This window comes from Dasypus novemcinctus, chromosome 2 (genome assembly GCF_030445035.2).
Source record: "Dasypus novemcinctus isolate mDasNov1 chromosome 2, mDasNov1.1.hap2, whole genome shotgun sequence".
Lineage (NCBI taxonomy): Eukaryota > Metazoa > Chordata > Mammalia > Cingulata > Dasypodidae > Dasypus > Dasypus novemcinctus.
The window spans coordinates 4,931,874-4,959,307 of record NC_080674.1 but is presented as its reverse complement, the minus strand read 5'-3'; the positions used below and the strand labels follow the sequence as shown (position 1 = coordinate 4,959,307).

General features: G+C 48.3%; 1 protein-coding gene across 1 annotated transcript; it reads left to right on the top strand.

Moving 5' to 3' along the window:
* The first annotated feature begins 19,768 nt into the window (after window positions 1-19,768).
* Window positions 19,769-25,343, top strand: MED10 (mediator complex subunit 10). The gene is made up of 4 exons (XM_004468926.5): window positions 19,769-19,980; window positions 21,120-21,203; window positions 22,691-22,793; window positions 24,675-25,343. The coding sequence occupies exons 1-4, from the start codon at window positions 19,859-19,861 to the stop codon at window positions 24,771-24,773; spliced, it is 408 nt and encodes a 135-aa protein (XP_004468983.1). The 5' UTR covers window positions 19,769-19,858; the 3' UTR covers window positions 24,774-25,343.
* Window positions 25,344-27,434: the final 2,091 nt, after the last annotated feature.

The window sequence follows — 27,434 nt, the reverse complement described above, 5'->3', positions numbered from 1 at the left end:
AGCCTACTGGAAATACAAACCAGCTGATCTTTTGGCCAGAGTAGAACCATCCAAACTAGCTGAAACTGGGACAGGCCTGTGTCTTCCCACTTGGACTCCCATGTTACTTCTAGGGAGTTAACTGACTTTGACATGTCACTTGAAAATATTCTTTGGCATAGAGAGATTGAGAGGTAAAGAATTTTCTTGTTTACTTGTTTGTTTCATATTTATTATTATTGAAATAATGAAAATGCTCTAATAAGGGTTGAAGTGATGAATGCACAACTATGTGATTATACCAGATACCATTGATTGTACTCATCAGTGATGTCATAAAAGACGTAAGCTTCATCATGATCTGAGAAGGTCAGACCAATTATCAGTCTGGGTCAGAATTCCACTGGTTTCCTTGGCCTCACAGAAATACCTGGTTTAATCCTTTTGCTATTTACAGTAAGGGATTTTTTACATTGTTGAAGGATAGACTTCATTTTCCTTGGATCTAACACTCCTCCAACTCCCAGGAAGAATATCCAATGCCCAAGAATTTATTCCCTAGCAACAACAGCAGTAACAACAAACACAAACCACCTCCATCTCTTCATTCATGCCCCCTCAAAGTAGAATTCTTTTCTAAAGGAATTCAATGAAATGCCAAGGGAGAGCTCAGGTAGCTAATGTGGGAACTGTTTCCCAAGCAACGAGCTGTCTTCTTGCATTTAGGGTCATAAGGCAAAATAGCTGCTTCCCCTCCTTCCCATTTAAGCCAAGGAAGGAGGACCGCCACATCTATGGAGCTTACAGGCAGTTTTGCTATTACATTATATTGAATTGCAAATGGATAAATAACGATCAATTGAGGAAGAAAGTCCATGTCAGTGACTAAAAAGACCAAGCTATATCAACAGGAAAAGAAAGAGAAAAGAAAAGAAATATAACAAAAGAGCACTTTACCGTGAACAGACAAAACAACAACACTATTTTGTATTCTCAGGGATTCAAGATATTTTGGTTCTTCCAATCAAGAAAATGGTTCTACAAGAAAAGAGAGCAATCAGTGAATAAGAAAGCATTCTTAGAATGAAAGATAACCACTGAAATTTAAAGAAAATCAATAAAAACTTGAATAATAAAATAGAGAAATTATCCCAGAAGAGAGGAAAACAACAAAAGGAAAATATTATGGGAGAGAAAATATAAATACCAAGAGAAACAATGTATGAGGTCCAATACCTGGTAAATAGGAACCTATAACAAGAAAATAGAGTGGAGGAATTATTGTAAGAGGGAAAGAAAGAAGAGAGAGGGGGGATTCTCCTGGATTGAAGGACAAAGTCTTCTGATTGAAAAAGCCCACCAAATGTCCAGTGTTGTGAGTGATAAGACACACATACAGGCTGAGGACATTTAGAAAATCAAGGATGCCAAAAGTTGCCCTTTGGAAATGAGAACCAGTCTGAAATAAGATGTGTGGTTATCCACAGTGGATGATAAAAGACTATGGTATGATGGCTTCCAAGTTCTGAAGGAAAATAACTTTGAACCAAAAATTTTTTCCTACCCAGCTAAACTATCAGTAAAGTGTGAAGGCGGATAAAAACATCCTCAGTTGTGTAAGGAGTCATACATTTTGTCTATCCGTATGCTTTCATAGAAAATTGCATTAATTTGTACTCAAACAAACAAAAGGGAAGGGGAGGACAGGGGACCCAGCCCAGCATGAAAGGATGCTCCTAAGATGATGGTTGCGTAGACTGGAAAGCACTCAGTAGATGGGAGTGTGTGGATGGGGAGCTCCTGGAGAAGTTTCTGGGCCAAAGGGGAACTTGAGCTAATAGAGAGGATAATGGAGGGTTTGAAAAAAAAAAAAGATGAAGAAAGAAAATCCTTAAAAAATAAAGGCATTAGAAACTCCAGGAAAATCAATATAGATTATAATAAAATAAATGAAATTGAAATGTACTGCTTGGTATCTATGCATAAACATATTTGCATAGCCATAAGCTAATGACTGTTGGTTGATTTCTAAAATTTGTAACCAACCTTATACACAAAACTCTGAAGAATTCATTGGATAGGGGGTTTGTGTCTTATCGATTTGAGAGTCAGGATATATGATTTATACCTGATGGAGTAAGAATTGAAGGTGTATCACTTCACATTACAAAGGAACCAGTAGGGAAACTCAAAATGGTGATGTGCTTGGTTGAAAAGCAGGGGAGTCTAATTAATTTAAATCCTTACATCTCAAAGCATGCAACCAATAGATAATACTTAAACTGGCAAATTAAGCAACCCTGATCTAAGCACATTACTTAGAGATACGGCAGTAACATCGGACATCAGGTGGAGTAACAGGCTCTGTCAGGGGAGAGGGATTGGAAAGCATGGGACAGACCCACTTTTGCTTTTTATAAGCTCTCCCAGACGATTTGATTTTTTTATTCTTATACTCTATTAGTGGACAGAAACTGTAAAAATGTATATAATCAATCAAATGAAATTTCTTTAAAACATTATTTTTAGAGAAACAAAGCGACCTTTGCTGGCTTGCCCTGGACGGGGTGCAGAGGTGGGATCCTCTTTCCGGGTGTAGACTCTGTCCTGGTACCGGATCTGGGCCCCACCCTGGATGCGCAAGGCGGTCAGTCCCTACCTTTCCTGACCACTGACCCCTCCAGTTTCTCAGAAGGCCCCGACCCCTCAGCTGGGGAAGCTGATCTTCAGGCGCCACCACAGCGTCTTCCCGGGAGCACAGGGCCGTGGCCCGGCTTTGATTCCTAGATGCCCAAGGGGACCCTAAATGCGATTCCTCTGTCCCAGCTGCCGAATGAAGACGAACCTTTAACCGACACGTCAACGACGATTTCCCATGCAAGGGCTTCCTGACTCTGTCCACCCTGAAAGCCTCAAAGACACACACACTCTCTCTTGCTCACACGTGTACGCCCACTGCCAGGCACACAACGTGCTCTCATGTGCACTCCCACTCAGATTCTCTACACACACATCCTCCACACTCACCCATGCCAAACACACACTCACATGCTCTGATGAAACTCTCTCACGCCACCCCCACTTGAACACGCACATAGTGTCACACGTAAGCTCACACACACTACACACTCACTTTCACGCACACCCACAGCCCCCATCCCTTCACACCCCATGCATACGCTCACCCCCTCCCACGTTTGCCCACTCGCACACTTTCACACACTCACGCGCCCGTGGATCCTCACACAGTTCTCTCACACCCCCACTCACACACCCCCCACACTCCTTCGCACACACAATTACATTCACGCACACACATGAAGCTCAGGGAAGAGGAGTGTCGGGCGTGCCCGGCTTCTCCAGGACACGACCTGACGGCGCTCGGGCTGCGTCTGCCTCACCAGCCCCCGGGCTCCCCCGGGCGCCCGCGCCGCGGTGATTAATCAGCGGTGAGTTTTGCAGCCTCAGCACTTAACGGGAGAGTCTGGCAAATCTGTGTGTGGAGAAATCAGTGGTCATCACACACTGGTTGGCTCCCAGAGGAATTCCACAAAGAAAAAATCAGCTACAGAGAAAAGAGACTATAAAAACGGGGCCAAGGTTCTGCACCCCATAATAACAAAAGGGAAAACACATTTCCAAAATGAATTACAGTAACATGCAAAACCTGCCTGCCATGGAGGGGCTTCTTGACACTTGTTAGCTAAAAAAAATTCCTGTCCCCAATTGAGCATCTATGAATAGCACCGAGCATTGAGAAGTGTTAATTCAGCCTCTCAAGAAAGAGAACTCGCATGCTATTTGGAAAATATGGAATTTCAAATGTCAGCAATTGTGAACAGAAGCCAGGATAAATAGATTATTTATAATCCGAAAATTGATTATTGATCAGAGTGGTTTAGGAGTAAAGTGCCAACGTCCTTTGAGAATTTATTTTTATTTTTATAAAAGATTATTTATTTATTTATTTAATTCCCCCGCCCCCCCCCCCCACCCGGTTGTCTGTTCTCTGTGTCTATTTGCTGCGTCTTGTTTCTTTGTCCGCTTCTGTTGTCATCAGCGGCACGGGAAGTGTGGGCGGCCGCGCCATTCCTGGGCAGGCTGCACTTTCTTTCGCGCTGGGCGGCTCTCCTTACAGGGCACACTCCTTGCACGTGGGGCTCCCCTACGTGGGGGACACCCCTGCGTGGCACGGCACTCCTTGCGCGCATCAGCACTGTGCATGGGTCAGCTCCACACGGGTCAAGGAGGCCCGGGGTTTGAACCGCGGACCTCCCATGTGGTAGACGGATGCCCTAACCACTGGGCCAAGTCCGTTTCCCCTTTTGAGAATTTAGTGGTCAGGATTTCTTAGTTTGATTTACTGTCATGATTAGGCACAAAAAATGTTATTTATACTTTTAATCAGAATCAAACTTGGATGAATTCTGTGATGATTATGCTAGTGACATATTTTACATTCAGATCAGCAGACTGGTGATGAAAATGTAAAGGCTAAGAAAACACAGCACTTGGGATGATGTTCTTCTGACTGTGGAAGTACCTATAATTCCACCTGCAGACCCCTCAAACATAGCCAGAGTCCTATTTTTATCATCATATGTTTTTACATGGTTAACAAATTATTATACCTTCTATCTCAGATTTGCAAAAAGCATGGTATTGAAATAAGGCAGCAGCAAACACTTTTTAGCTGGTGGGGTAACTACTGCCGCGTGTTTAAAAGGCACTGGGGGTGAGCGGGCCACACTGTCCTTCAGAGCTGCAAGTCACTTCTGAGCCCTGCTGGTGGGAGGCAAGCATCAGAGGGGACAGCCAAAGGGCTTGGGCGACTTGCCTCTGTTTCTTGTTTCTCCTGACATACATTAAATTTTATTTCAGGTGATGAGAATGGGTTTAACGATGGGAAAAAAGTCACACAATGCAAAAAATACATGTATATTATTAAACATTCGAACCTGAGCAAATCCTGCACTCAGTCACTGACTCGTTTTTCTTGCTAAAGGGTAAGTCATTACAAATCTCTACCTCACCCCAGCCTCTCTGAAATCTGATGTTTGTTTATGCTGCACCAGATGCCCAAACACCCAAAACTCCTAGAGAGACCTTCCCAGGCGAGTGCTCCAGTTTGAAATCGCTGCTGCTTGTAGAACGTGGAATGCTTCTCAGAGACGCATATGTCCCAAGCCACCTCACTGCTCCTGGGCTGGGCCATCCCCGGACGAGCAGCCAGACATGTGCCACACCTGAGCCGAGGCTTTGGGGCAGCCCTGCGGTTTGGCTCAGGTCCTCGAGTCCCTACCTTCCCCAGGGAGAACATCACGTCCCCTCCAGCCTGGGCTCTGGGAGAAGAAGACGGGCTGTGCCAAGCTGAGCAGAAGGGAGTGAGTCCATCTGAGTCATGGCTGCCCCTGAGCTCGTGCTTCACAAGCAGGCGCATTTCTTACTGCGTGAGGCATCGAGATGCCGAGGCTGCTTGTTGCCACAGCAGAAGCTGTCAACTGCAAATAATTTGGTTGACAGCCTTCTTCCATTATCCTGGGGTAGATGTTTCCTTCTTCCTTTGTCAGTATCCTCATCTGTGTCTTGAGGGGTTAGCTGATGTCATCCATCCTGTGCATGAGTTCTAAAATTCTGCATTTAGTGCTTCTTACGGGTGCTGGCGAGTGCAAAGTGAAAACACAGGGGCCTTCTTGTATCAGTCAGCATCCTCCAGAGACGCAGAACCAACAGGTTACCTATATTTATACATATATATCCAAAGAGTGATGTAGTTTAAGGAATTGGCCTAGCTGACTGTGGGGTTGACAAGTCCAAGGTCTGCAGGGGCCTGGAAATTCTGCTGAGGAAGGGTATTGCAGGCTTTGGTCCATGTGGCAGTTTGAGATTAGTTTACGAATCCCAGACAAGAGAAAGAGTATGTTTTTAAACTGATCTATTCCTGTGGGGGTGATACCCTTTGATTGCATTAAACTTGGTTGAGGGTCCTTTGATTAGATTACTTGAGCAGGTTGCTTTAGGGCTTTGGATTGGACTATGCCAGGGAGGTGGGACTCAGGGTGAGCCTTCACCTTCCTGCTGGGCCTGATATAAATTATATTATATAAATATAATCTCACAGAGAGAGACAGACACAGAGAAAAAGGAAGCTGCCACATTTGATCCTGCCATTTAAGGGAGAACTAGAGGATTGCTTAAGCGTGAAGCCCCCAAGAGGCTGGGCCCACAGTGGAAATGAAGAAGAGACAGCCTTATGTCTCACAGCTGAGAGCTGAGCTCTGAAGCTGGGCTCCGAGAGACCGTAGATTCTGGAGGGGAAGGCAGAAACCGCAGCAGAGTTGGGTGGCCGTCTTTGCCCCATGGCAGCTGATTGGTGAGAAAGCATCTCTGACAGTGTCTTGGTTTGGGTATTTCGCAGTCTTGGAACTGTATGTTTTCACCCCATATAAATCCCCCTTACAAAGGCCAACCAATTCCTGGTTCTTTGCATCGGCAACCCTTTGGCAGACCAAAACCTGTAGGGGAGATCTGTAGGGGAAACGGGCAGGTGGAAATCCCAGTAAGAGCTGATGTGGCAGTCAAGGCAGAATTCTTTCTGATCCCTGGAAACCAATGGAACACGAGCTCCCAGATGGCAGGAACTCGGGTAGGTGCTTCCCCTGCCCCCAAATGCTCTCCCTTGTCCCTAAGATGAAAAATGAGAATACGGTTCAAAGAATAGAAATGCACAGCGTGCCACACCCCATCTCGGATGTCGGCCCTGCCCCAGGCTCTCGGCCTGCCCGGGGTTGCCGGTGTCTGGACTGCCCGGGCTCCCTCTCCTCCCACCCAACCACAGACACGCCTCCAGGTCCTTGTCTCTTCCGGCCAAGGGCCGAGCAAGGGTCCCTGCCAGGATCCTGCTCGAGAGGCAAGTTATCTGTGGGCCGGGGGTAAAATGCTGGGTCTGCCAAGGTCCTCGGATTCCCGCCGCCCGTGGCCACTTACTCCCGCGTCCCTTGGGGCCAGGCACTCAATAAACAGTGATTGAAGAGCCGGGCCTGCTGCCGTGCTCTGCTGAGGCCGGCTCGGTGAGTCATCCGGGCCAGCCTGTGTGCTGAGCCCATGTAGTGATGCTCTTAGGAGCGCTGGAAGCCTGTTGTCCCCTGGGGGCCATCGGGGTGGACGTCACAGAACCCCCTTGTCTGGGCTTGTTTTTAGAGTGCCGCGGGGATCCCAGGGCAGTCAGGCAGCATTTCAAACAGTCAAAATACCGGGTTCCCATGTCAACAGTCGGAGAGGCGTTATTTATCCGTCCATTTCATTCATTCAGTGAATTTTTGTTGAGCATCTTTACTACGCTAAGCACTGGAGAATAAAGAGATAAGTGACAGCTCCCAAACTGTATTCTACAGTGAGAGCTACACATATCGAGGGTTTGCCACGAGCCAGCACTCTCTAACCACTCTACTTGCAGGATATCGTTTATTCCTCCCCAGAACCCTGTAGCAACGAGCCTCTTGTTTCTTTATTTTACAGATGAGACAACTGAGGCACAAAGAGGTTAAGTGACTTGCCTGATGCCATACTACCGGTAAATGGTGGAGCCAAATTCATGCCCACGTACATTAATTAGTGCAAAGCTATGCTGCTGTAACAAAGAGACCTTATATTTAATAATGATCTTTAAAAAGTATATAGCAGACACAACATTTTAATTACCTCATTTAATTTTCACAACTACCCCGGGGGTTACACGAACTCTTAATTTCCCCAGAGCAGTGGGGAGAGAACTCAGGCACAAGGAGGTTGAGTAACTTGCCCACAGTCATCCAACTTTGAAGTGGCAGAGCTGGTACAGAACATGGGAAGTGAGTCCCCAGGTCCCTGCTATACCCACTAGACAACCCCTCCCTAACTGGCCTGAAAACTCAACATTTGTTTCCCTCTGACATGGCAGGTCCAAGGTAAAGCAGTCCAGGATAGAGGAGACCCCTGCCTTGCCAGGCATTCTGGGACTCAGCTCCTTCTAAGTCATTGCGTCACCACCCTCTAGGGTTCCACTGCCTGATGCAGCAGGCACTGGCCACATGTGGCTATTTAAATTTTAATATTAATTAAAATATTAATTAAAATCAAATATACCCTGAGCCTCAGCAGAGTTGTGACTCCTACTCTCTGGTTTGTTGGACTTACCCAGGTCAGCTAACAGGGAGGTGAAGATGGTCAACCACCACACCAGGGAATCAAGAGTGCCTACAGCTGCAAGCAGAGGAGTTGCATCCATCATCCATGTGGAATCTAAGCCCCCTCTTGATACAGAGGTGGAGAGGACATCACCATCCCAGGGTCCACAGAATGGAGGAATAAAATATGAATTAGAGTGGACTTACTGATATTCTACTATAAACTATTGTGACTAGTAATAGAAGAAATTATAGCATTGAGGTGGAGAAAATGGCCACAGTAATTGCTGAGGGCAGGGAGAGGGAAGAAGAGGTGTGATGTGGGGGCATTTTTAGGACTTAGAGTTGTCCTAAATGATATTACAGGGACAGATGCTGGACTTTATATTACTGCCATAACCCATTGAATGTACTGGGGAGATTGTGAACTACAGGGTAAACTATTATCCTTGTGGTGCAGCATGCCCCAAAATGTGTTTGTCAAGTGCGATGAGTGTGCCACAATGATGGACGAGGTTGTTGGTGTGGGAGAAGTGGGGGTGGGGGGTGAAGGGGTATACGGGAACCTTATATCTTTTAATGTAACTTTTTTTGTGATGTATATATCTTCAAAAAACATGATTTATAAAAATGAGGGGGTGGGGGAGTGGGGAGTGGGGTATATGGGAACCTTATGTTTCGCATATGTTTTTTGATGTTTTTTAATGTAACATTCTTTGTCATCTATTAACTTTAATAAAAAAATGTAAAAAATAATCATCAGCACACATACACACAAATCAAATACAATAAAAAATTCAGTTCCTCCATTTGCACTAGCCACATTTCAAGTGAAAAATAACCAAATGTGGCTAGTGGCTATAGCCCTGGAGAGTACCAGGAGAAGACACAGCACGTCTTAAATTTCAGACTCAGATGTGGCATATATCACTTCTGTCTGCTCAAATTTCTTGGAGGAGAACTTAGTCCCAAGTCCCCAGCCAACTTCTGGGTTGGGGGGGGTGCGCTGGATCATGTTGACTGGCTGGGTTTCACTCTATTTCTGTGAAAGGAGGAGAGAGCGGGATTTGTTGGGCTGCAAGCAGGCTCTGCCGCCCACGATGTCCAAAGGTAGAGCCTGCTCTTTTAGCCTCTAGGTGCCCATTAGCAGGAGGGAAAAGGACCCAGAGTTTCCAGGGGCCAGGACCAGGCAGTTATTGATTCCTTCCAAAGATGTAAATGGCATAATTTATTCATTTCACGTCTTAACAAATGAGTAGGTTTCCCACGGAATAGACCAAGGGTGGGAAGAGGACTCCCTAGCAGTGGGGCCTCCGGGCTCTCAGGGGCCAGGCAGTGGGAGAGGAGGCTGGGAAGCTGTTTCAGGTCACATGGTAAGGGTTTGGAGTTTATCCTGAGAACTGGAAATTTTCAAGGGGACCATGAGGCCCGTGGCATCACTTCCTGAATGGTGAATATTTTCAGACTACACATTCACCACTCTGAGTTTCCCCTACCCTCCTGGAGGACAAGTACCCTATCCACAGGCACCCTTTCCCTTCTTACTTCCACACCTAGAGAACTGCATAGTTGTAATAGGTAGGCATAAAGGTGCAAAGCCGAAAGTAAGTTTAAAAACAATACTGCTATGGTCAACTGGAAGATGCCAGAATATTTTAGGTTGAGGAATGACATAATCAGTGCATTTTTAGAAGAAAGAGCCCATTCATGGGCAAGATGAACAGGATATAAGCTGCGGGAAGGAGACCATATTTGTAGAGTGCTTCCACGTTACAGGGGCTGTGCAGAGCCTTTATACCTTTATAGATGTACTATCCTTCGTTCCAGGAAGACAAAATTGAGAGCCAAGGGGATTCTATAATCTTCCCATGGTCATATAGCAAAGAATTGCTGGGGCCACACCCCTTCATGGCACCATTTTTAGACAGGAGGATAGAAGCAGGACCATTTGGACCATTTAAGGTCCACGTGATCATGAGCCATTTGGTGCTGGGGGAAGTATGATGGTTTCCGTCTCAATGCTTGTCCCTTTTGAGCTAAGTACAATCCATGCGGAATTTGTTTATATTTTACAAGCACTCAACTTTTGGCTTAACAAATCCAATGAATTCATTATTCCCATTGTAAAAGCAAAAGTTCTCTCATGTGTTTGCTCTGGTAAGAATATGGGTCTTTGAAGGCAGGAGGGCCCTGCCACATCTCGCCTCTACCCCCCCTAGGTGTGTGGGCAGGACACGAACACTTCTAAGCTTCAGTCTCCTCATAAATCAAAGAGACAGCAACCAGACCTATTCTGGAGGTTATTTCAACAACTATATTTAATGTGTAAACTACCTAGTGTGGTGCTTGATTCTGAATGGGCTGTCAATGAATGGTCACTACTGCTACTCCTCTTTGTCCCATGGTGCCGCAAGATTGTGCCTCTCAGGTGTCTGACCACAGAGGGCAGAAATTGACCAAGGGCTGCACTCTACAATCTCCTGCAGTATTTGCACTGAGGCTGTGCTTCCCTGGGACCCATCCCAGGCCATAACTGAGGTGGATATTAAGCGTGTCTGTTCCCAGGGGATGTGGGCGTCCACTCGTGGCAGTTTGATATTATTTATGAATTCCAAAAAGAGATATTGATGATGTTTGTAAACTGGTCTGTTCCCCTGGGTGTGATACTCTTTGGTTGTATTAAATTCAAAGGTTTTATGTTTACTTGATCATGTTAAGATTAGGACTTTGATTTGACCATGTCATAAGGACAACGCCGTTTGAGCTCCCACCCCCTTTGTGGGCTATATAAATGGAGACTCAATCAAGAAGACAGGAAAAGAGACACATGGAGGACTAGAGAGGGCTCCACGGACACGGAAGAGGAGAGCTTGTCAGCTTCCATCCTGTGACCCTGGGAAGAGGGATGAGCCATTTGCCTGATATTCTATAGCTGACCTTGTGAAGAGAACAGAGCAGCTGAGCCTGGAAAGAAATGAGCCCTTCAGCCTATAGCCAAGATCAGAAGAAGCTGGGCCCATGGACCCTAAGAGGAAGAGGAAGGCCGAACCCTCACAGACATCACCCGCCATCTGGCTTCAACACGTGGCAGCAGATTTTGGGTGCGGAAGTACCTCTAATGGTACCTTGAGTTGGACTCTTTAGGACCTTGTAACTGTAAGATTTTACCCAAAATCAATACCCTTTATAAAAGTCAACAGATTTCTGGTACTTTGCATCAGCACCCCTTTGGCTGACTAATACACCACTGATGAGGGATTTGGGTTTGAGAACTCCTGGACAGTCTTGTCAAACTTTCCTTAGAACTGCACTGCAGCCTACAGTGCCTATGTCCTCCCATCATCCCATCCTCTTTCCCTCCCTCACTTCCTCCTTCCCTCCTTTCTTTCCTTCTCTCCACCTCTTGGGATCAGACCTTCATCTTGGTCTGATAGTTCTAGCCTCTTCTGGTTCCCCATCTCCATTTTCCTTTGCAGACATTTCCACTAATAAATTTCTTGCATGTTTAATCCCTTCTTGGAATCTGCTCCTCAGAGGACCTGAACTAACACAACAACAGAAAAATTGCTTTCTACAAGCTTAAAGAGGTGAACCTAGTTCTAGTGTCCTGGCATTAATAACCATCTAAATTGTATAGACCTGAACATGTCCCCACTTAGCTTCCATCTTTCATACTTTATAGAGCTTTAATATATTTTACCTAGTTTTCCTACAAAGGCTATTTCCTAATTGCTTATTCCAGATGCTCTGTACTGGACAGAATCCTGGTTATCTGTTGCTTTAGTTTGCCAAAGGGCTGCTGATGCAAAGTACCAGAAATGGGTTGACTTTAATAAAGGGGATTTTCTTGGATAAAAGCTTACAGTTCCAAAGCTGTAAGAAGTCCAGCTCAAGGCACCATAAGAGGTGCTTTCTCACCAAAGTCAGCTGCCATGTGGTGAAGCAAGATGGATGCTGATATCTGCCCAGGTTTGAGCCTAGCTGTGGGCAACTGGGCTTAGGGCTTGTCTCTTTCCAGTTCTCCTCTCTCAGTCTTGGCGGCTCTGCTTTCTTCCCAGGTTCAGCTGTGAGCTATCAGGCATATACCTCATTACTCCCTCAGCCTCAGTTCTTTGAGCTTCTTGGGGACTTCTCTCCTTAAAGTTCAGCTATGGGCAAAACTGGAGTCCTTTCTCTCCTCATCGCAGGATCAAATATGGCGGCTTCCTTTACCTGTGTCTGTGTCTCTCTCTGTGTGTCTTCGTTTTTACAAGTCCAGCAAGAGGGTGAAGACTTAACCTGAGTCACACCTCACTGATGCAGTCCAATTGGAAGGACTGCAGTCCATATCTGCAGGAATGGATTAGTTCACAAGCTTAACCTTTCTCTTTTTGGGACTCACCAAATTCAAGCTGCCACATCTGTCTTTGTTGATTAGAACCAGAGGCAGGTGTTCCAGGTGCACTGGGATTTTCTACAAGCTAAGATTCTGTTTTCTGTATCATCACAATTAGAAGAGAATACTGGAGCACAATTCGCTTCTCTTCTGAGTGTGTAAGACAAACTGAGACTAAATGTCATTAACTTTTACACAGGGCCGTGAGATAGCAGGACTTAAGCAGTGTATCAAAAGGACTAATGGGGTGAAAATTGGCATGAAGTCTAAAAGACACACGCACAAAAAGTTTGTTTTTGTGTTTGTGTTTACGTGTTGTACTTCACTAAAAAGTTAGAAGTATTTCTATAATACTACCCTGTCCTTTCTTTGTGATTTATGGCACTTTCTAAATAAAAATTGTGTAGCGAAAGGCACCTATATACAACCATTTGCTGATTGGCTCCCATGCCCATCTGTGAGTATAGTAATATAATCTCATCTTTTTCTTTTTAAATCTTGGTCACCAGTGCATTACACAGAAGTCCAGGGAGAGTCATAGATTTGCATATATAAAAGAAAATAGAAGAAAAGAGAAAAAACATACTATTTATAAATCCTTGCTAGTGTAAAATCATGACACAATTTATAATTGTTAGTGTATAAGTCCTTCACCCTCATTGATGAGAACCTAATAGAATGATTGGGAAAGGTAAATTCGAACATTCATGCATCAATGTGGTACTTGCTTAAAACAATGTCAGTATCCTTTACCAGCCAGAATTATTCTGCCTCCCCAGTTTTATATTTAGGGTAACTTCATTGGTTGACATTTGGTCTTATTTGTATGGTGCAAATTATGGTAGCTTCCTCTTAGGGTAATGGAGAACAAATGAAATAATCTATATAAAATGATCACTAAAATGTGAGATGTTATCCTTAGGAACCATCATGATCATCATGATCATCATCATCAGGAACAGAGTTGCAAATCTTCCCTTCTGCTAGAACTGCCAATGTGTTGGAAATCCACAAAATGAAAAGCAGAAACCAGCTGTCTTACCCTCTTCATAGGATAACTGCATTTTTCAAAAACTTAAGTGGGATCTGTTCTCAGAATAAATTAGAAAGAATGGCAAAAAAAAAAAAAAAAAAAAAAAAGAAAATTTCCAGATGGTATCATTAAGCACCATGGGTGTTGATGGAATAATAATAACGTGAATAAAAATAAAAACAACCTCCAGTTTCTAAGGTCATGAAGTATTAGAAGTTGAGAAATTTCCCAGTGGCAGATCAAGTTGACCTCAGAGGGAAAACAGGTGAGGAAGTCTCCAGTCAGAAAGCTCTGCAGCTTCCAGGCATACAGTGGCCTGGCAGGTGTACTTTCTGATTTGCTGGGATTTTCCAGCCTTTGCCTAATTTCATTTACGTTTGGAGCCCTCATGTTCAAATTTTAAAATGTTTCTTACAAACAAATGATCAGTATTTAGGATGCCAAATCAAGGGAAAGCAGCAACTACTTAGCTGTTTAAGATGTAAAAGGGAGAATTTCAAGTGGGTTTGAAAAGCTTTTGATTTCAGCAGAGAACAATATAGTCAATAAGCAATAATTTTGGATCACTGGGAGATAAGTGATTTAGAAATGCTTTTACACTTCTAGGCACACAGTGAACCACAACGGCACCATTTGGAATGCTTTTGTAAGTCAGACCTCACATTTCTGTTCTCACTCTCACCAGTGTTCAGAGGAGAAGAGGGAAAGGAGACAGTTTAGGGAAACAAAAACTGGACCTGTGGGTTCATGGCAGCCCACACGGGTGCCAGCCACACCCTCTTTTTGGCCTGGCTCTACATTGCCTAACCCATGGCTGCAGTGCAGAGAACAAGTGCTCCAGAATAGAAGAGAAGACACAAGGTGTTTGCCACCAGGAAGGAGCAGGGCAAAGCTTTTCTGGGTGACTTTTCCGTCAACCAAATTTCCTCTTAGAGACTAGCCCTATCATGGACCATCTATTCATGGGCAGGAAGCAGCAGAAACAATTTACTAAATCCTGGAAAAAACAGCAAGGGCAGGGGATATGGGGCTACAGGTGAATCTGTAGAAGAGCCTGTTTCTCTTAATTCTTTGAAAAATGAGCATATGCCAAACTCTACCTCTCAGAAAAGATGATATGCTGGGCAGGGCAGTGGTTATGCTCAGAGTGAAACAACTGGCAACATTTGGTTTGTTTCTGCCACTGCCTTTCTCTCCTTCCTCCATATCCTTCAAATAACCAATAAATGCTTATTGTGACAGTTTGAAGCTGGAGGGCCCCAGGAGATTATGTTCTTAGGGTTCATCTATTCTTGTGCATGTGGACCTACTGTAGGTGGGACATTTTGATTAGGTTACTCGAGTTAAGGGCCTTTAGATTAGCTTACTTAATTGAGGCATGGCCCAGGGTGGGTCTTAATCCTCTTACTGACATTCTTTATAAACATGATAAATATAGGAAAAGAGACAGAGAGAAAAAGCATGGAAGTCAGAAGCTGGTGCAACAAACCCTGAAAGAGAAGGGAGAGACGAGCAGCCACCACCACGTGCCTTGCCATAGACCAGAGGAGTCCAGGATTGCTGGTGGCCAGTCTTCAGGAAGTAAGCACCACCTGATGATGCCTTGATTTGGACAAATTCTTGGCCTCAGAACTGTAAGCTTTCAAGCTAATATATCCCTTTCGTAAAAGTCAGCCCGTATCTGATATATTGCATTTTGGCAGCCTAGCAGACCGAAACACTTATGGAACTTGCTGGAAAATGTTTGGGGCTCTACAGATGACTTTCCTATCCTCAAAGTGTTTGAAATAGAACTGGAAAGCTAAGGTATAAATACCAGAGAAGTTAAATGACAGTTCAGGAGGCACATCAGCTTCAATGTTATAAAAAGTAGACAATAGAGAGGATTGGATTAACAGCTAAATGTTCCTTCCATTGACTGTCTCTCCACTGGCCAGTTATTCTGGCTCATTGTTGAATTGTAGTGGTGACAATAAAGATTCTTACTGTGTGCATGCTTTAATGGAAATATTTCATTTCTAAATTTCATCAAGTCTGATGCCTCCCATAAGGTTTTAGCAGATATCCTTTATCAGGTTCTTAATTTTCTCAGAGCTTTCTTTTTTCTTAAAAAAAAAAAAAAAGAACCAGGTTGAATTTTATCAAAATCTTCTTTTTTTCCCAAATCTACCCGAGATGCTTTTCTCCGTTAATCCTTAATGGATTTACTTATACTAATGAATTTAAGGATATTTCATCATTCATGCAACCTAGGAACAGCCCCAGGGATTATGATATTTTTTCCAACATGGGTTGTGTCTTAGTTTGCCAAAGGCTGCTAATGCAAAGTACCAGAAATAGGTTGATTTTTCTAAAGGGGATTTATTTGGACTTGGAAATACAAAGATAAAGAAAGCTTACCATTCCAGATCTGTGAAATGTCCAAATCAAGGCATCAACAGAGATGCTTCATCAGAGGTCCTGCCATGTGATGCAGCAAGATGGCTGCTGATCTCTACGGAGATCTTGGCCTTCCCCTCCAGAATCTAGCTTCTCCTGGAGCTCAGCTGGGGGCAGCGAGGCATAGGGCTTGTCTCTTTCTTGACCTCTTTCCCGGTCTCTTCAGGCTTCTCTGCCCTTCTGCAGCTGTAAGCAATGGAGTCCTCTCTCTCATGGCAGGAACAACATGGCGGCTTCTTTTACCTCTGTGTGTGTCTCTCTGTGTCTCCATTTATATCAGACCCAGCAAGGGGGTGGAGAGCCAGGCTGGCACATGCCTCACTGATGTAGCTCAATCAGAAGCAATCTAGTCAAGTGATCTAAAGTGAATCTACTGAATCAAAGGCTACCGCACTAACAGGAATAGATTTAGTTTAAGAACATTATCTTTTGGGGATGCCTAAAATAACTTCAAGCTGTCACAGTGTGGGCCAGAGTATTTTCCCAAAATGGTTTCAATGAGCTCTCTGACCCCATCTGCTCTTCATCCAGTGGGACTACTCACTTCTTCCCTTGACAAGTGGAGTCTCTGTTCCCTCCCCGTTTATATGAAGGTGCTGTGACTAAGCAGAAGTGACCCTACCAGACTTCTGAGGCTGGTCACCAAGGAGCAGACAGCTTCTGTCCGCCTGCTTCTCTTGGGATATGCACACTTGGCTTCAGCCACCAGGTGACAAGGAAGCCCCAAAGCCCTTGGAGAGATGTCTATAGAGAGGAAAGGAGGCCTCCAGCCCACAGCCCAGCTGAGTCCCCGGCAGATGCTCATACCTGCTTGCTGGCCTCATCCAGTCCCATCCAGTCCCCCAGTTGATGTTGCAGGGAGCAGAGGCAAGCAAGCTGTGACAGCATGACCAGCCCAAGTTGCAGATCTGTGAGCAAAATGAAGGCCTAGGGGTGTTTTAAGCCACTAAATTTGGGGGAGGCTTGTTAAGTAGCAATACATAACTGATACATGATAACTGATTCAATTTCCTAATAGTTTATTTAGGACTTTTGATTCTCCTTTGAGAAGGAAGATTGATCTATATTTTTTTCTTTATCTTTGCATTGCCGTAGTTGTCTGGGTTTCAGATCAAAGTTATGCTGTCCTTTAAATGATTTGCCTTGTGTTTCTTACCTATCTGGTCTCTGAAAGTGTCTGAGTAAATTAGAAAGTATTTGTTCTTTAAGCTTTTTTGTTTGTTTTTGTTTTTAATCAACAGTGTAAAAAGTTTTGAGAGCTTGAAATCCTTTTTTTTCTTCCCTTTGTAAAGAGATTTTTGTCTACAGTGCTAGTTTATTCAAAGGTTATTCAGATTTCCTATTATTTCTTGGGTTAATTTTTGGTAGTTTCCAAGATAATTGTCCAAATGCTTTAAGCTTTCAGAATTATGAATGTAAAATTTCTACTAAATAACTAAATTATGTCTCCCCATTCACTACTCATATTATCCCCCCAACTTGCCCCACCCACCCGTAATCAGATCTGCCAGAATTAAATCTATTTTAATCATCTTCAAGCAGCTTTTGGTTTATTGTTCATTTTTCTAGTTTCTAATGGAAACCAGAGAGAAAACTAACATATGATTTTATATTTCACCAGTATCTTCCTTACCTTCATCAAGTTTCCACATCCTTCATATTTGTTTGGTCCACCTGATTTATCATTTTCTGAAAGAGGTAGTCCAAATCTCCTGTTATGATTATGGATTGTTAGTTTCTCCACATAAGTTGCCACTTTTTGTAATAGATACCACAAGACTATGTTGTTAGTTGCACATAGGTTCATATTAGTATATCTTCTAGTGGATTATTTCCTTTATTATTTAAAATGTCCTTTTAGAGTACTATTAAACTTATCTAAATTCTATTATATGTGGCACTAATATTGCTCTAATTACTTTCTTTTTTGGCTGCTTAACCTGTTTCCGTTTTCTCTTTCCCCTCTTTCCTAGTTTCAAAATTATATATTCTGGTAAAGAGATATCTTTAAATTTTAAAAAATAAATACTTAGTCTGAATTCCAACATTATGTGTCTCTCTCTTTCCTCTGAAAAGGACTGTTAATTCCAAATACTCTCCCCTCACCAGCATCCATATTTTTTTTGTGTGTAATATTTTATTTCTACCTTGATTTAAAATTCCCCTGAAGTTAACTGCTATTAAATCCATGGTGAGGGTGGTTATTTCATCATGATGTCTATGTATTCAGAATGGGAAGAGATACTTCCCTTGTGAGTTCAGGCTGCCACACCGATTGGGATCCACTGAATAAGTTAGTTTTGATAAATCCCTTGGCCTTTCTGTGTTTCTGTTTTTAGTCACGGCTGGAAAAGGCTTTTGCGATCACCTAGAAAAGGTAATCCCTCAGTTTGTCTCGGGTATGAAAAGTTTGGACAATAAATATTATGGGTATTAAGTAAAAAAATCATCCTGGACTGCAGAATCCAAACACCCAGGCTATTGAAGGAGATAAAGGACAGTTTCTTAAGCACAGGAGTGATAAGGTCAGAATTGCATTCACTAAGATAAATGAACAGCAGTTTACTAAAAGCTTTGTTAAACTGGAGAAGTAAGTCTTTGGAGACCCGGAAGCCTCCTCGGGGCTTGTTTTATTCCGGGGAGGACCTGACCCGGAAGGCGTCTGGAGTCAGCGGAGGAAGAGCCCAAGGGCGTGTTGGCAGGAGCGAGGGCTAGAGGACCGGTGGTAGCTGAGTGCAACCAGGGAGGGGGCAGGCAGCACCCACCGCAAGGGCTCCCCCTGAGCGGCGCGGAGAACGCCTTTCCGGCTCTTCACACAGCCTTCAGGGGGTCACTAAGGGGGTGCTGTCTGGAGATGCCGCGTTTCACCGAGTCTCCTCCTCTCTCCACGACGGAAGGGTGGAGCTGGCCGGCCGGCCCGGGCTTGGCTGCTCGTTTATCCGCGTGCAGGGGTCAGGTGCCTGCTGGGCAGGTGCAGGTGGGAACCGGGCCGCGGGCCTGCGGGGCGGCAGGGCCACCGTGGGAAGGGGCGAGGGCGCATTGCGGGGGGCGCACGGGCGGCCCCGGCTCTCGGGGGGGAGCGTCAAGGGACTTTGTCTTTCTTCACTTGATTTTTTCTGTATTGGTTCAAGTATTTACGAGTACTCGTACTCTGCATCTTCAGAAAAAGCGAGGGGTCATTTTCACCGTGGAGGGAAAGCGTGGTTTAACCTAGGGGAGCCCCAGGCCCACCACCCCGCTTCAGGGACCCGAGCTGAGGCTCAGAGGTCGGGACCTGGCCCAGGGCCCGGGACCCGGGCGGAGAGCGGACCCCGCAGGCCCCGGCCGCTCGCGCGCGGAGGCCTTCGGGGGCGCGAAGGGATCCTGGAACCAAAACCCGCGAGGGGCGCTGGGGGGGGCGGTACCAGGCAGGCCCCGCCCCGTGCCCCGCCCCATTATGCAGACCCTTCCCGCCCCCAGGCCCCGCCCACCACGCAGGCCCTTCCCGCCTTCGCCTCCAGGCCCCGCCCCCGACTCGCCCGCGCCTCTAGGCGCCCAGGCCCCGCCCACCACGCAGGCCCTTCCCGCCTTCGCCTCCAGGCCCCGCCCCCGACTCGCCCGCGCCTCTAGGCGCCCAGGCCCCGCCCACCACGCAGGCCCTTCCCGCCTTCGCCTCCAGGCCCCGCCCCCGACTCGCCCGCGCCTCTAGGCGCCCAGGCCCCGCCCCCCGACTGGCGCGCTGGCACATAGGCCACGCCCACAACAGCCCGCCGGCCCGCAGAGGAAGCGGAAGTGGTGGCCGCCGGGCGGAAGCCGGAAGCGGGCGGCGAGGCGGCGCCAGTGGCGGTGCTGGCTGCCGAGCGGCGGAGGCGGGCCGCGGCCGGGGCGATGGCGGAGAAGTTTGACCACCTGGAGGAGCACCTGGAGAAGTTCGTGGAGAACATCCGGCAGCTCGGCATCATCGTCAGCGACTTCCAGCCCAGCAGCCAGGCCGGGCTCAACCAGAAGCTGTGAGTGGCGGCCCGGGGCCGGGCGCTCTGCCGGGGCGGCCGGGGCGGTTCGCGGGAGCCGGGGTCGGGGAGCCCCGCCGAGGGCCCACGTCGCCCTCACTCGGGGTCGGGTCCCGAGTCCGCCGTGAGGGTTCCCGCCACCCCCGGCTGCGTTCGGAGCGCCGGGCTCGCCCCCACCGCCTGTGCCCGCCCCCTCTTCATTTTGGCTTTCGGGACCCTTTCTTAGGGCCCGTGTGGACGGGTGGCTTTGGCCACACGTACGATGAACGTTTCTGGGGCCTGGTCAGAGGGAGGGATGCTTTATATTCTCAGCTCCTCGCTCAAGTGCGACGCGGTCCCAGCGTTTCCTCCCTGAGCCCCTCTGGAGAACTCAGTCCCTGTCCCCAGAGTGGAGCCAGGCTGTGAGCGCACTTATCTCGGCCCGGGAAGGTTGGGGGCCGGAAGCCACCTGCTGCACGGGCCTGACTGGAGGGAATTGTGTGTGGGGGGGGCAAAGGCCGAGAACACTGATTACTTCTTTTGGCAGCATCCTCTTGCCAATCATGGTGCTTAGGCCCTGGGATTGAGAAGAGGCACATGCACACACAAACTGCTTTGGTGAGGGACTCACAACTTTATAGAAGAATGCAGATATACGAATCGCTGCAGCTGGGTTTCCTACCCTCTTCTGTGGGGTCAGCTGGGATCTGGCCACCCAAGTACTGTAGGAACACTCCAGAGCAGCGCTGAAATGAAACAAGGCATGGATGAGTTTCTTTACTCCAGACTTTGAGTATGGGTTCTTACGCTGCCATCCTCAGCTCCACGTGTCCACTGAACCACACGCAGAATCACCCGTACCTCAGTGTAATTGCTTTTTAAGAGTTCCTCCTTTTCACTGGATTCTTAAAAGGGCTGATAACCTCCTCCCCGCCCCTAATATTGGCAGTTTTTACTTTGGGAGAAAAATCTACAAATATTTGAGGGCAGTCTGTAACTCCAAAGGAGGAATTCTGTAGCTGATGGAAAAAAGCCATGTGTGACTGTGTGGGTGTAAGGAGCACTGGGGGGGGCCCTGGTGGGTGGCCAGGTAACTCTGTGGGTCGTGCTTGTGGTAGCACCTGAATTAACCATTTACCCCGTTTTTGCCTTTTGCCCAGGAATTTTATCGTTACTGGCCTACAGGATATTGATAAATGCAGGCAGCAGCTGCATGATATCACTGTACCATTGGAAGTTTTTGAGTAAGTATCTGGTACTCATCTTGGGTATAATTCTTTTTGTGCTGTAATGACCCCTTGAACCCCAGGTGTGTAAGTGCCTGTTACGTGGGAGGCACAGCCCAGGTGCTGGGGATATGTCCATGAACACATAGGCAAAACCACTGCCTCTGGGAGCCAAATAAAATACAATGCCTCCCCAATTCAGTATTTTTGAAAAAAAAGTTACACGTCAATAAAATCTTATTGAATATGTGAAAAATAGGCTCTCAAGTCCTACTTAGGCAAAAGAATAGCCACATCACTTCCTTTTTTTCTTTAGCGGTAAAAGACATGTCTTAAGTGGGCTACATCATAAATTAAGAAAAAAGAAAATACAGCCAGAAACAACCTGAAAAATAATCTGGTCTGAGATTTCCCAGATGTCCAGGGACTGCTAGTTCTGGTTGATGATAATGTCTGCTCTGTTGGAAAAAAAATAAAATGGTTTTAGGCCAAGTATGCTTGTAAAAGCTGTCCACTGTGTCTTTTGAGGGAGTCAGATGCACCGGTGGGAGTACTGGCTGAACACCTGCCAGACATGAACTGTTGGGTTAGTTTAACTGGGATTTAGCACATGGATTCCCCAGGCGAAAGAATAATAAGTAATCACAGTTGGTGGTTTAAGCCAGTCAGTGGAGGGGGAAGACCAAAAAGCCCTAATCTTCCTCCTCTGACCAGAGCTGTTTTCTCCCGGCTGTGCAGCCTCTTGGCTCAGGTACTGGCTTGGAATGGCAAGGGCATTCTAGTGCTTTCTGCAGTACAGCTGCAAATGTAAGTCACTTCTTGAACAGTAAAAGGGAAAAGTATTCGGCGCTTTATATCACAAAAGGTTAGGAGACACAAGTCCTGGATGCCATGGGGCTTGGCAGCTGCCCATTAACACGGGTCACTCAGGCCGGCTCTAGCACCTCCGAGGCCTCTGCCTGCGGGTGAGAATGGAGGTCTTGTGCTTGCGGCAGCCTGTGAAGTCCCGGAGGGCGGAGGCCGATTCACTGCAGGGAAGTAGTCTCATTAGGGCTGTTCTCACTGTATCCTGTTGCTGGTGCTTCTCCACAAGGGGTTTGGACCTGAGTGGGGGCTTTGTCCTGGCTGGGCTGCCCTGCCACGTTTCGTTTTCTTTCTTGTCAAGAGGTTTAGAAAGCTGCCTTAACTTACAGGGCTGATCTGAGTATCAAAAAGGTAATAGCCGTGAAGCATTTATTGCACAAACTAAGCCAACGTCGAGTGGTGGGGCTGGGGAGCCGGCTTGGGTTTGTAAGTGGATACTTGATTTCACACATCAGTTGTGTTACTGGAAGCAGAGGAGATCAAGTTCTCTATACCTGTATTCTGATACGGTGGTTCCTGGCCCCAGTCTCATCCAGACAGGGCCACGTGAAGTAGCTTCTCTTCACATAGTAAACTTGTGTTCACCACGTTGAGAATAGATGTCACCAAGGAGAATATTAACTGAGGTGGTCTGTTTCCAGATATATAGATCAAGGTCGAAACCCCCAGCTCTACACCAAAGAGTGCCTGGAGAGGGCTCTAGCGAAAAATGAGCAAGTCAAAGGCAAGATCGACACGATGAAGGTAAAGGCGGTAAGGCTGCCGTCACGGGGAGGGGGGGTGGCAGTCGGCGCACGGAGAGGAGACCAGCGCGGAATGTGGTCAGTAGAGGCTGCCCTTCTTTCCCACTAGTGCTAGAACTTTGTTCAGAACATTCCACCATTGGGGCTTCTGAATTGTGCACTTAGTCATAAATAAAATTAAATATTAGTTGTTGGGTAGCATAAAAAGATAGTAAAGTGGTAACCTTACTCTTAAGAAAATCCGGGTTAGGTTGTGCGATCGATAGCTGTCCCTGGTTAACTGAGGTGCTTCTCCCTTCTTCAGCCGTTAGCATCGCAGTTCTCCCTCTGTACTGGTGCTTTCTGCCTCTTGCTCTTGCCAACCTGCCCAGTAATTACGGTTCTTTGGTTTAGAGGATCCTTGACTATTCTGTGCTTTTTCACTCATGATTATCTCCAACTCCTGACCTCCACACACCTTTGACCCATCTCCACTCTTGAGAATTCTCCTGCGTGCTCGTTTTGTCTTTGCTTTGATGAGGTTTGGAAAACTGCGGCCTGAGTAGGAAATGAGCAGTTCCCTTGCTTTGATTGGCCTAAGCACGGCCCATAGGGGTGAGTTTCTTCCTTTGGCTGGACGGCGTCTCTCCGCCCCATCCTCATTCCCTCCCGGCCACACCGGCCTGGTTTTGGTTTCTGGAATATGCCGGAGTGCCTGCCCTCCCATCTCCTCAGGCTGCCCCCTCGGCCTGCACGCTTCCTTCCTCCCGTCGCACGTCTGACCCTTGCTCAGGTGTCAGCTTACCGCCCCTCCTCACGGTGGCCTTTCCTGGAGCGCTGACCAGGATCTGCTTTATTTCTTCCCCTCCGTTCTGTCTCTCCACGGGCTGGCTAAGCCTTGGGTTTACAGTGACACGTGTGGCCTGTCCCTGCTCAGGCCCGTGTCCGCCTAGTGCCGGGCTGCCCCAGGGAGCTCAGTGCCGTGCGCAGGCAGGGGCAGTCGCAGACCCTGCTCTGCAGGCCGGGCTAAAGTACGGGCCCTTCCAAGTGACGTCCCACGGGCCAGGGGAGGGCATGCCCTGGAGGGCTGGTTTCTCGTGATAGATAGCACGGAGCCCCGAGCCCAGGGTTGTTGAACTCGGTGTGGTGACGGAGTTCTCCTCAGCAGTGAGTGGTGGAGGTCTGGATACTTTGTTCTGCTTGGTACAGACAGAGTTGTACTGTCAAGCAGAAGTCCCCTCCATGTGTTGTGTGGTTGCTGACACACGAGCTGTCCAGGTTCCACTTCCACCAGGCTCTGTTAAATTCTTGTGTTTTGGACAGTTCAGGAAGTTTCCTGGTGACAGTATGTTCAGAGTGCTTTCTTTTAGTGTACTTTTAAGAGGATGGATTTGAGGTGGCAGGTCAATATTTATCTGCTTTTAAGATTGGGTTAAAGCAGATGTCAGACTGGCAAGTAGGGTCACAGCACGGCTTTTGGGATGGTTGGGTTTCCAGGTGCTCTGCTTTTCAGCCTGCTGTTTGTGTCTGGGGAGTTGGACGTGGACTGAGTTAATAACTGCTTAATTAAATATAGTTTGAGGACTCCTTAACGTGTGCTGTCTGCAAAACTTATTTCCGCTTGTGCGGCTGGCGTCCTCCGAGAGGCTTTGTTTTCTCTGGAGCGGGAGGGAGGAGGTTGAATTTGAATCACGTTGTTGCAGAGACTCGCATGGGACCCAGTTGCGCGTCTTGTGTCCTCGGAATGTGCACAGCAGCCTGTGGCGCTTCGGGAGGCCGCTGCCACTCCATGGCTCCTGGGCGCCTGTGGCCAGGGAGAGTGCTTAGCGCGTGTGCGTGTGGAGTCTTCCACTTGGGTGATGGGCCACGAAGGTATTTTGACAGTACGTGTTTTTCTTCCTAGAAGTTTAAGAGCCTGCTGATCCAGGAGCTCTCGAAGGTCTTTCCAGAGGACATGGCTAAGTACCGCAGCATCCGAGGGGAGGACCACCCGCCGTCCTGAGCAGCGGGCTCTGCTCGTCTGAGGAGGCCTCGTCCTCTTGAACGGCCGTGGCTGTCGCCAGGCGCGGGCCCAGCAGAGGCTTCCACTGCTCCCTTGCTCGGGCGGCCTGTCTCCGGCCACGCCACTTGCTCCTGGACCCTATGAGGGTGGGCCTCCCTGCAGCCTGGCGTGGCGTGTCCCCGTGTCCCCAGCTGTGCTTCCTCTGTGCCTGGCGACTGGCGGCTGCACCTGTTTGGATGCAATTCCTGTGACTGCTCTTCACGGGACAACGGGGCCCAGGAAAGTTTTGAAACTATTAGATAAGATTGGTAAATTAAAAAGTTTAAAAAGTTACATCTAGTATTTTTTTTTCTCCTATACTTTCTGTTCCAGTTTATTTTGGTATCAAAGAATGCTGAAACAAAAAAGGAAACATTTAAGAAAAGATAAATGGTGTAATGTGGGAAGTACTTAGTTTTTGTATTTTATATTTCCAAGTATAGTGCATAAGTAATGTGTTAAATGTAACTATGTTTTCCTGACGTTTAGTTAGCCGTGTGCATATAACACAATAAAACCTTTAAACATTCACATTTTTCCATGTAGTTATTTTTGTAACATTTTTACAACATGTACAGTGTATCTTGTAAATAATGCCTCCCTAAGTAATAGTGATACTCTTCAGAAAAGTTGTTCTCCAGGCACTCAGGTGGGAAAGCGAAAGCAAGCGCAGGTTCTGGTTTCTGCTGCAGCCTCTCTTCTAGAGAGGATCACGCGCTCTGAGGCCGGCAGGTTGTTGATGCCACTGGCAGTCACCCTCTGGGACGTGGATTTCAGTTTCAGTGGGGGCTTCACCTGCAGATGCTGGTTCAGCGGGTCTGGGGGGGCTCGAGACCCTGGTGTCTCATAGACTCCAGGCACTGTCGGTGCTGCTGAGCTTGGGGCCACCCGAGTGGCCGGCCCGGGCCGTGCCGTGAGGGGGCAGCGGCTCTGGCTGTGGTGAAGGGGCTTAGTCTGGCTGTGCCGTGGTGGGGGGCTCTGGCCGCGGTGGAGGCTCTGGCCATGGTGGGGGACAGCAGCTCTAGCCGTGGTGAGGGGATGGGGGTCTGACTGTGCCATGATGGGGGGCTCTGGCCGCTGTGGGGGCTCTGGCCGCGGTGGGGGCTCTGGCCGCGGTGGGGGGCTCTGGCTGTGGTGGGGGGCTCTGGCTGCGGTGGGGGCTCTGGCCGTGGTGGGGGCTCTGGCTGTGGTGAGGGGACGTGGGTCTGACTGTGCCATGGTGGGGGCTCTGGCCGCGGTGGGGGCTCTGGCCGCGGTGGGGGGCTCTGGCTGTGGTGGGGGCTCTGGCCGTGGTGGGGGCTCTGGCCATGGTGGGGGGCTCTGGCCATGGTGGGGGCTCTGGCCGTGGTGGGGGACAGCAGCTCTGGCCGTGGTGAGGGGATGGGGGTCTGACTGTGCCATGATGGGGGGCTCTGGCCGCTGTGGGGGGCTCTGGCCGCGGTGGGGGCTCTGGCCGCGGTGGGGGCTCTGGCCGCGGTGGGGGGCTCTGGCCGTGGTGGGGGGCTCTGGCTGCGGTGGGGGCTCTGGCCGTGGTGGGGGCTCTGGCCGTGGTGAGGGGACGTGGGTCTGACTGTGCCATGGTGGGGGCTCTGGCCGTGGTGGGGGCTCTGGCCGTGGTGAGGGGACGTGGGTCTGGCTGTGCCATGGTGGGGGGCTCTGGCCGTGGTGGGGGCTCTGGCCATGGTGGGGGCTCTGGTTCTGGCTGCTTCTAGAGGTAGGCCAGCAGACGCCCTGTGTCAGAGTCGCCCCGGGTGGCTTACTGGACGTGGGCCTCCGTACGGCCCTGTTGGGGCACGGTCTTAGGAAGGTGCCCAGGAGCTGAGCTGCTGCCCCGGGCGCTCGCGGGCCTCTTCTGTCCCGGAACCCCTGCCTGTGTTAAGTCGCCAGCAGTGGGGCTGGCTGCAGTGGTCTAACCCCACATGGCCTTGGCATCAGCGAGGAGGTACCTGGCCCTGGTCTTCAGGCCTTCCACCGACTCCCCTCCAGAATGGGGGAAAGGGGGGCATTGACTCCCCCAGGGGGCCTCGTTCACTGGGGGTCCAGGGACAGGCCCTTTACGAAGTTGCTTCCTCATTTTTAACAGTTCATTTCTCTCTAAAATTATACCAGAAAATTCCTCGAATCCAGGAGACATGGTTTCTTCTAGATGAGGGGGCGCCCCTCCGCAGTAGCCCCAGTGCCTCTGCCTCTGGTACCCCGGCCCTTCGCTGCTGCTCGAGGGCCCGGTGGTGGGCGCTGCCCGCTTGCCACGCTTGTCCCAAACACTGCACAAACCAACCCACTTGACTCACACCACCGTCCTGCGAGCTGTAGAAACCGGGGCCCAGGGAGGCTCGACAGCCTTGCCCCAGGTCAGACGGCTCCTGCGGAGCAGAACTGGAAGGGACGGTCAGGTGGATCTTCTCCAGGCGGCGCTCGCCCCACCGACGGCCTCTGCAGACGCGGCAGCCCGGGGGCCCTGGGTGCTCACGCCGGGTCTTGAAACCCGGGGCACGACCGCCAGGGTCGGGCCCACACCCCACAGTCTTGAAAGGCCCTCTTCTCGTTCCCAGCGCACTGGTGCCTGGTGGCTCCCCGGGGGGCCGTGACGCACCTCCTCTGGGGACTGAAACGGGAAGGACG

What these genes read in the sequence shown, in the direction of transcription:
- MED10 (XM_004468926.5), top strand. Translation starts at nt 19,859, where the DNA reads ATGGCGGAGAAGTTTGACCACCTGGAGGAGCACCTGGAGAAGTTCGTG. An exon ending in GTACCATTGGAAGTTTTTGA is followed by an intron (nt 21,204 to 22,690) that starts GTAAGTATCTGG and finishes GTCTGTTTCCAG; the next exon opens with ATATATAGATCAAGGTCGAA. An exon ending in GCAAGATCGACACGATGAAG is followed by an intron (nt 22,794 to 24,674) that starts GTAAAGGCGGTA and finishes TTTTCTTCCTAG; the next exon opens with AAGTTTAAGAGCCTGCTGAT.